The sequence below is a fragment of the Gadus morhua genome, chromosome 14 (genome assembly GCF_902167405.1).
Source record: "Gadus morhua chromosome 14, gadMor3.0, whole genome shotgun sequence".
NCBI classification, from domain to species: Eukaryota; Metazoa; Chordata; class Actinopteri; order Gadiformes; family Gadidae; genus Gadus; species Gadus morhua.
The window spans coordinates 7149737-7159406 of NC_044061.1; the positions used below are offsets into that span (position 1 = coordinate 7149737).

Genomic DNA, 9670 nt, shown 5'->3' on the forward strand with positions numbered 1-9670 from the left:
TATAAAGAAATAATTAGTTTTGGTATTTTAAAAGAGCTCTCTTCGCAGGAACCTGGCTAAAAATATATAGATAAATGGAATAAATGTATAGTATAGTAAATGTCAAAGTATATAAACATGTACCATTATCTACACAGAACCCATTTTTCTGAAAGAATAAAACATATGTTCACTGTGATTATGAAGTAACACGCAATGTTAGTTCATATTCACTGTGAACGTAAGATACTACATGCTCGCATGCATTTTGGATGGTATCCCCAGGCACTGTTGAAAGCAGGCCAAGGGACAACCCATAGGACTGAATTCATTGTGTGTGTGTGTTTGTGTAGTGAGGGGCAATGCATGCTTTGTGTATTTTCACACCTTTCTATCTATCTACACACTCACATAGCCCCTGGTTCAGTTGGCACCTGGCACGTGCCAAAAATAGAATTTCCACATGTCCCCCTCTCACACACAAACACACACACACACACACACAGATACACACACACACACACACACACACACACACACACACACACACACACACACACACACACACACACACACACACACACACACACACACACACACACACACACACACACACACAAACACACACTGTACCCCTAGGGGAGCTGAGATGCAGTGGTACTTAGTCTCTATCAAGCTGTTTTTGCCAGACCTACTAACAGAGAAACAAGGATACTACACCCCTGTTCTCCAGCAGTCGGAAAAACTACCTTTTGTGCTTCGGTGGCTTTCCCCCATGTGCAGTTGGGGAGGACGGATTCATTAGGTGAAGAATGTATAGAAGACAGGGTAGTCGAGTGGTCGTTATCCAAAACTAATGTTCCGGGTTCGATCCCCAAAAGTCTGCAGTCTACCTCTAGGGCACCCCTACCTGCTTGTTCATGGCATGAATGTCACGTTTTAAAACGGAGTGGCTTCATTGTAAGTCGGACAACAGCCTCTGCTAAACGAATAGTTAATCGATGGCCAACTGCCAGTGTCTGTTTCATGAACCCAGTTCTCCGACGGCAGATGAAGCCTTCCTCAGGACTGTGGGAGAAGTATTATTGCACGCAGAACTAATAAACAGATTGTTTAATAAATCGCTGATCTCGTCTCTTCTCGTAAAACATCCCCCATTTGCGGTTCATCATGGTGACTGTCTGGCAGCACCTTAACCAATAGGATTAAAGTTCGGTCAAACTGGCATAAATCTCGTTGAAATCCAATTTTTTGTCAAAACAGGATTCATAACTGGGCCTAACACGGTGCCGTAGTCGTAAATCTGTTGACTGAACGCCCCGAACACTAGCTCAGGAGAATATGTCTGAGATGTGTTTGTTAGCATGCAACGTTTTCGGAGGAAAGACATGGCTCAGACACCGTTCTGCATGCCCACTCTATTTCTATTGCATCCCGTCGTCCTGTTGGCACAGCAACAACAGCAATGCTACACGTTGTTCTGGATACAATAAGCTCCTAGACATACAGACAAGTAGACATGCACCATGGTGAATAGGATTCGATACACTTCATTAATCCCTTGAAGGGGGATTGAGACCACAAGCTTGAGACAGTAGGGAGGGAGGACAGAAACACGTGTCTGAGAGCTGGTGTACTGCTGGACTTTTGGGATACAGGATGGTGTGTGTTCTGCAACGCCTAGCTGGTGCTCGGAGAGGTTCGCTTCCTGGCCAACACACGTGACGCAACACACACATGAACAAAGCTTTGAGAAAAGCGTCTGAATACACAGGCATTACCATGTAGCAGACCACAAAAGTCAACCAGGGCCGTGCAAGCGGGCCAGAACACCGTTTGCTTTTGTTTGGGGCGTATATATCGCGGTAATGCCCAACATCTGCTCCATCAGCATTTCCTATTGTCCCTGGAACGGTACAAAAAAAAGATGCATATCGTATTTGCTTCTAACTGAGCCCAGATTTTCATTGGGCTGGGCAAACATTTGCTATTGATTTTGGGAATAAAGCCACTTACTTCCTTAAGACAAAAGACAGACAACCCAGCCAGACTGTTCTCTCAACCCTTTGAGTGTGAGCTACGATAAGGCTAGTCGGATGTAGTCTGTAGTGTGTGCTTTAAAACCCGAGCACAATAACCCAAGCAGCTCTCGTAAACACACAAAGCAGACGCATGAATGCAAGAGTGTGCAAAGTGGATGCTCACACACAAACACACAAACACACAAATAAACAGTCCTTAAAATAATATGTTAACCTCATAATGAGTATGTTGCTGCAAAATGCCTTGAAATACAGAGCAGCTTCACTGCCCATCACTCTTGACCTTCATGCAGCCCCGGCCTGGTTTCCTTGGTAACGCACCCGCAAGCACAAACACACACACACACACACACACACACACACACACACACACACACACACACACACACACACACACACACACACACACACACACACACACACAATGCATACACACACACACACACACACACACACACACACACACACACTTGCATACACACACACACACACACACACACACACACACACACACACACACTTGCGTACACACACACACACTCACACACACACACACACACACACACACACACACACACACACACACACACACACACACACACACACACACACACACACACACACACACACACACAATCACCCAGACAGAATGGACTGTTTGAAGTTCCCCCTGATTTTTCCTTTGTAATAGCCGGGGAGGTCTCTGAAGGAATGCCAAATTACGGCCGTTTCCTGTCTCCCTCCATTTTTCTGTCATGCTCACACAAGTAGAGACACATGTGGCCAGCTGAGCCATGCGTTGGACACACACTCCCCCTGCTGGCCGTTAGTGGTGACTGCTAAATATTGTACAGGGCTTATTTTGACTGTTTTGATTGAACGTGAATTATGCCTGTTTTGATATGGTTGTCAACTATGCATATGACCTTATGGGATATCCTATACTGACCAAGAAACTATCCCATGCATGCTTGAAATGTTGCAAAATCGAGGTAACTAGTTAATGAATAGGGTCTGCCTCATGAATTGGGACTTTCGTACGCCACTGTATTTACTATATTTGACCCGGATGTAGGAAGCATGGTCACAGTTGAGCCACAGTCATGGATTCTGCTGTTTTTGAGAGATAGAGATCATGACTTACATTTTGGCATGAGTTTTAACATTGGATACAAAAACATAACAACCCCTCCTCTTTACTTCATACCCCTCCTCCTCCTCTTATAGGACCTTGAACTATTAGAGTCGTCGGAGTCCCGGGACCACCCACGCTCCTCCTCCTCATCCTCCACGTCGACGCCGGTGGCGTTGGCGGCGGCGGGGGGGCCGGCGGTACGCCAGGACCGCAGCAGGCAGCAGCTGTGGGAGGAGATCTCCTGCGCCGAGGAGGACACCGGAAAGCTGACCGCTCTGCAGCTACGCCTGGACGAATCCCAGAAGGTCCTGGTGAAGGAGAGAGAGTAAGGAGACGGAGTGTCTGTGTCGGTGTGTTGTGTTGTTGTGAGGGAGACGGACGGAAAGGTCGTGATTTAAGTGGAAGGCCGGGGGAAGCAATATGATGACTGACACTTAGGTTTTTAAGGTTCACGATAAATCAATCCAAGCAGCATCTGCTCTGACACGCGTCTGACTCAATAGCGACCTCTTTGGTCACAGAATGCTACTGCAAGATGATGTGAAAGGTCATTCATATATTCCCTGTAGAAAGTGCACCCTTGGCAAGCATCTGTGGACACCCACGCGGAAAACTGTCAGCATTAAATCTATTCCATCACCGTCGTCGAGCCAAACGTTTTGAGACACCCAGAGGTTTTTAACAACGCAACCGCTAATGCTAATTCTGCCCGCTCTCCCAGGGATAAGCTGACTGTGAGTAAGAGCATCCAGCGTCTGGAGGGGGAGCTGAGCCAGTGGAAGCTGAAGTACGAGGAGCTGAACAAGAGCAAGCAGGAGGCCCAGAAACAGGTGGGACTTTTTCTCAATGGCTATTCCTGATATTACATGTCTTTTATTAATCCAAGTCAAAGTCAAAAAGTACAGGACAGCGTTATTTAACTCAAGGTGAATAAAGAGACCCATTTTATCCATATTTATCTTATTTATATATGCTTTCTTTTGTACAAAGAATATATATTAGTCAGTCACACTCAAATAAATGTGGACGAAGTCGACACTTGAGGTAGAAATTATTGACAGCATGTGCCTCATTATGGAACCTATACTGACGATAAGTGAAATGTAGATATGACAGTCCACAATATTGATTTCAATGAATATGGTGCATTCTGTAGGTCAAGTAAGAAAGAAAGTTAGACTTTTTCTAGACGCTTTTCTTTATTTTATTCATTATTTTCTGCAAGCAACAACAAACAAACACCAAGAATGCATTCAATAAATAATGTATTGGAATTTAGCAGATTCATTAGATTGGATGCGCTGCAGTTAATGCATACCAAGCGCGGCTCCTACTGTGGATGGTGTTGTGCTTGTGGGGATTCATACTTTATCACAAAACATTCATTATTAATGCCATGTATAACATTATTCATAGAAACTGTTTGTGTTATTCATGTTCCGATAATATAGAAAACCAACAACACTGCCGAATAAATTTGCCTTAACAAGCCTTCCTACATGATCATTAATTCCAATACTCTGCTGGGATTCATTTATCAAATACCCATTTGCTATTTCCAGCATTGTAATCGTTCTTGTTTGTCTGTGAGTGTTTGGACTATGACCTCAAACATAACAAACTACTCTAGGAAAGAACGTTGTTTCCAACGGTACTAGAACTGAAAATAGTGCAGTTCCTGCCACCACCTCTAGATGGGGTCATCGTTATCTTTGGAAACAAGACACAAGCCAAGAGATCATTTATAAAGGTGTGAGAGGGCCTGCTGACATTCCCCATCATTTCTTGTCTGAACATTCCCAAGGGCCTTTACCATTGGCTGTATATCATTTGCTGTGCATCAACCTGCAGTATCCGAGCAATGGCAGCCAGACACACATTTCTCCATCTGTGTCGTGCTGTTCAGAAGATTAGTTTGTGTCCAGGCAGGGCCAAGATAAACAGAGTTTAGTGTACGGCAAAGAAATCAAGATGTCATAGAAGATACATATTCATTTTCGGGCTTGGTCCGCCATTAAACTTCATGTGGAGGGTTGCCATACAAACGTCACAGGCTCAGTGGCTAAACAAGCCGCGAGGGACGGTGTGTGTGTGTGTGTGTGTGTGTGTGTGTGTGTGTGTGTGTGTGTGTGTGTGTGTGTGTGGGGGGGGGAGGCGGGGGGCTTGTTCGCTGTGTTTCTAGGTTGCACGCAGCGTCTGGAAAAGGGTAGAAAGGCTGAGCCGCAAAAAAAACAACCTTCTCTGATCTCTCACGCCGCAGTAGTCCTAGATAGAGAAAACAGCAGCCACCATGACAAGCGTTTAAGAAGTGGCCATCTGGAGCAGATTCTCTCGTCTACGACGATCTTGAATTTGCATAACAAATCATGTCCAAATACGTTTTACAGATGTCTAAGTTCCCATTAGCAGAGCCCGCGCCCCAGTTAAAGGACCTAAATGAAGTTGTAATTGCTTGAGAAAACAGAGGCACTGAAGGAAAAACTTTGATAACGAGCTGTGTGTTTTTAGCCCGGTTGTTGTTTTTCCACCGTCCACATTTAGGGGAATTATGGTTTGCCATCAACAGATGCCTTAACAGGAGGCTCAACGTTTAAAATATTACTACTTTAATTATTGGATGGATCGTGTTGTTATGGTGCGGAGCTGATGGGTTGTGCTTGACTGACACCTGTCGTACTCTGGGTGGGTGCTTTGTGTACTGGCTTTCCTTGCTTGTCTGTCATGGATGTCCCCGCCTCCTCTCCTCTCTATCCACCTCCTACGTTTGCTCTGGCACTAGTGACAGATAATCTCATTACATCTTTCCTTGTTTTTGATTAAACCTGCCACACATGCCATTGTACGAAGAGTCAACAGACCCGATTTCTGAGATGTGTGTTGTCCTTGCCCACCCACCTGTTTGTGAAGCAGGGTTTCATCCTGGCGGTAAGCCAAGAGCATCGCTGGAAACCAATCTTGATCTCCATTGATCTGCTGCTAACCCCAAAATGTTTTCTGTATTCTTCTAAGCGATTCCCGGAATTAATCTGGGCCTTTTCCTCTTGGAAGTGTTTTGCAATGGCTGTATTTTCAGTCGAATACACCGTTGTCGGCTCCACTTCAAGCAATTAATGTAAGCCATTGTGTAAGTGTTTCTGCGGTTTACCTTTCCCACAAGGGAGTATATCTGGCCAGCCGCTCTGTCACTTACAGCCCAGCCACTTACTGTTCAGTGCCTCCAAGAGCAGCAGAGTCACATCATAGCCGTGGGACCGTAACAAGTCACGATTAATTCCGGCGCGCAAACACATTTTTCCACGTTTATCGGTGTTCCTTGCAATCAGGAATTCTTTATTGCCAAGATAAACCAGTGATTCAAGGAGAATACAACAGTAGGAAATACAAAAGTAAAGTAAAATTAAAAAAACAGGGACACTGTCAAGGCAAGTTATTCACTCGGTGGAGAGAATATGTGTGTCTAATTTGTTCTCATGTGACCTGTAGACAGTGGTTACTCGCTCACATTAATCAGCTGAACTGCCTCTGCGCGATGCCTCTATTTTCAAAATTTCTCGTTAATTACTTTTCCATCCAAAAAGTATTTCTTTGCTTTTCCTCCACGCTCGCCAACGGCTGTTTGGTTGTCTGGCAACCGTCCGGCTTTGTATAAATTAGCTTCTGCCTCACTTTGATCTCTCTCCCTGACTGCCACTTAGAATTCAATGACACCCCATTGATTAGCTAAATAAAGGCTGCCGCCCCCATGGGTCCAACAGGCCGACTGCTCAGGTCTCCGGACGGACGCCTTGTCTGTAAAAGTCAGGCATCCCCTACGGGCAACAACCCCATTGTGACTGACCCATTGTTATTCTCTCTGCAAAGTGCGGGATGAGAGGAGTGGCAACAAGCATGGCCACTTCGATTGGATGCAAGCGAGTCCATGCATGCGCCTAGCCTTGTGAATCTATATTTATATTAGGGGCCCACAAAAACTGCTTTTTCCTCTTTCTTTCCTGAGAACTGTGTGTTTTTGGTACACATTGGAGAAGAACTCGCTGGGATTCAAGGTCAATGTCATTTGCGCCAGTACAGAGCGTTCCAGGGTCTGATTTCATAAAGTGAATAGTACTCAAACACAAAAAGGGTTTCAGGGAGTATAATTTGAGATTGAGGTGTTATTAAGGCATTATGCATGGCAATAAACATAAAAATGGCCTCGTCAAATATTTTCCAGCTGACTGCATGGCTGGTTTATGAGAAAAGGGGTTTGAAAGTCATCTTTTGAAGGGATGGCGCTTCAAAGGGGAGTAGGCCTCTGAACACCAGGTGGTTTTAAAAAAAAGCTGATCAGAAATACATCACCACACTTACCTCAGATTTTGCCCTCTGCGTCTTTCACACAGAACTTCACAGATTCACACACTCACACCATGAAGAGCGGAGCTATTTTCTTTTTTTTCTTTTATCCCTGGTCCTGTTGCTTGCTCATTGCTTTTGTTTTTTTCACAGATGTACCTTCAGAGATAAGAGCCAGTAATACCAAATACCCAGGACTTGAAAGCCCTGGGGTAGTAGACACACACATGCACACACACATGCGCACACAAATACACACATGCTCCCACACCCACACACACATGTGCAAATATGCACGCGCACACACGCATATATCATTGGTGGAGACAAATAACGTTTTAGTCTCTTGTAAAGATCTTGTAGGGACATGAGAACACACACACACACCACAGTCACTAATGGACAAACAAGCATGTTTTAGTCATTAGTATGGATCTTGTAAATGTCGTGTTGGCATTGCTCCACCACATTGGGGCAGTGATTGGACGCAGAAAGAGAGAGTGAGAGGGAGATGGAGAGAGAGAGGTGGAGATGGGATCAACAGAGGGAATCTTAGAGGTCCGTGTCTTGAAGATGGAGCAGGTTTAATGAAGGTCAGCCAGATGGGAGGAGGAGAATGGACAGAAAGAAAGAGTTGGAAGGAGAGGGAGATGGGATAGTGTGCGGTATCTTTAGATGTGAAAGGGGCCACCAAAACTGCTCCCGGTGCCATTTATATCAAGAACAAATGTATTTATAGTTCACATTAAGAAATGAGAATATAGAACTCTGGATCTTTTAAATCAAATTCTACAATGCGGCAAAATTGGATTGCTTTTCAGTCGTCCTACCCTGCGATGCAGACATACTAAGCATTTATTTGAACTAAATGGATTTGGGACACACAAGCAGCACCTCCTCCAAATAAGACATGATTTCTGGGTGTACTTATTGTGAGTTTTTGCCCCCTCTCCCCTTCCTCCCCTAACAACCCCACACAAACCCAACCCAACTACCACCACTACATCAAACCATCCACCGGCCCAACCACACCCAACCACCACCGCGTCTACACCCAACCAACCACCACCCCATCCCTACCCAAACCCAACCACACCCAAACCACAACCCCTACCCAACCACCACGACCACCCAAACCCAACCTCCACCCCCACCCCACCAACACGACCACCCAAACCCACCACCTCGACCACCCAAACCTAACCAACACCCCCAACCCCACCTCCACCACCACCACCCAAACCCACCCACCACCCCCTGCCCCTTCCTCGGCCTCCCTCTGCAGCTGAACCTGCTGAAGGAGCTCCACCAGGACGAACTAGGCCGCATCTCAGAGGACCTGGAGGATGAGCTGGGGGCGCGCACCAGCATGGACAAGAAGCTGGCTGATCTAAGGGCTGAGGTGAGTCTCCGACAGCCCTCAGCTGATCGCTGATAGAAACTTCACTATTAACCCGGGCAAAGTATGACAAGAGGTGCACTGCAAAAAGGGGGGGGGGGGGGGGGGGGGGATTTGTCAATCTTGACAGTGAAATGATTTTGAAATGCCGGCCATTATTTGACGCGCTAAGAGCCGTGCACTCTCTCTGACCCGTACCGCTCGCGAGCTAAACGGGAACCGCAGTGTCAGCAGTTCTGCATGAGGTGAAACGGCAATTTGTTACTCTCTCATCTGGTGGTTCTCACTTTCACTCTTTTGACATCCCCCCACCACCACCACCACCACCACCCAACTCCACGGCCCACACACACACACGTACGCACGCATGCACGCACACACACACACACCCATACACACATACACCCGACCCAACTCTACACACACCCAACACACGCACCCACCTCTGAACACTCACCTACCACACACACACACCCGCCCACCTCTGAACACTCACCTACCACACACACACCCGCCCACCTCTGAACACTCACCTACCACACACACACCCGCCCACCTCTGAACACTCACCTACCACACACACACCCGCCCACCTCTGAACACTCACCTACCACACACACACACCCGCCCACCTCTGAACACTCACCTACCACACACACACACACCCGCCCACCTCTGAACACTCACCTACCACACACACACACACCCGCCCACCTCTGAACACTCACCTACCACACACACACACACCCGCCCACCTCTGAACACTCACCTACCACACAC

General features: G+C 46.5%; 2 protein-coding genes across 3 annotated transcripts in view; both read left to right on the plus strand.

Moving 5' to 3' along the window:
- LOC115558916 (octapeptide-repeat protein T2-like) overlaps nt 1-9670 on the plus strand; it is a gene marked incomplete at its 5' end in the record, with an annotated part of 128713 nt that overhangs the window by 76490 nt on the left and 42553 nt on the right. The gene's annotated exons all lie outside the window — the stretch shown is intronic.
- ccdc102a (coiled-coil domain containing 102A) overlaps nt 1-9670 on the plus strand; it is a 44527-nt gene that overhangs the window by 20741 nt on the left and 14116 nt on the right. For both annotated transcript variants that reach the window (XM_030377987.1, XM_030377989.1), the window contains exons 4-6: nt 3249-3481; nt 3878-3986; nt 8777-8893. In XM_030377987.1, the coding sequence (XP_030233847.1) occupies nt 3249-3481; nt 3878-3986; nt 8777-8893 (459 nt within the window). The remainder of the gene's footprint in view (nt 1-3248; nt 3482-3877; nt 3987-8776; nt 8894-9670) is intronic.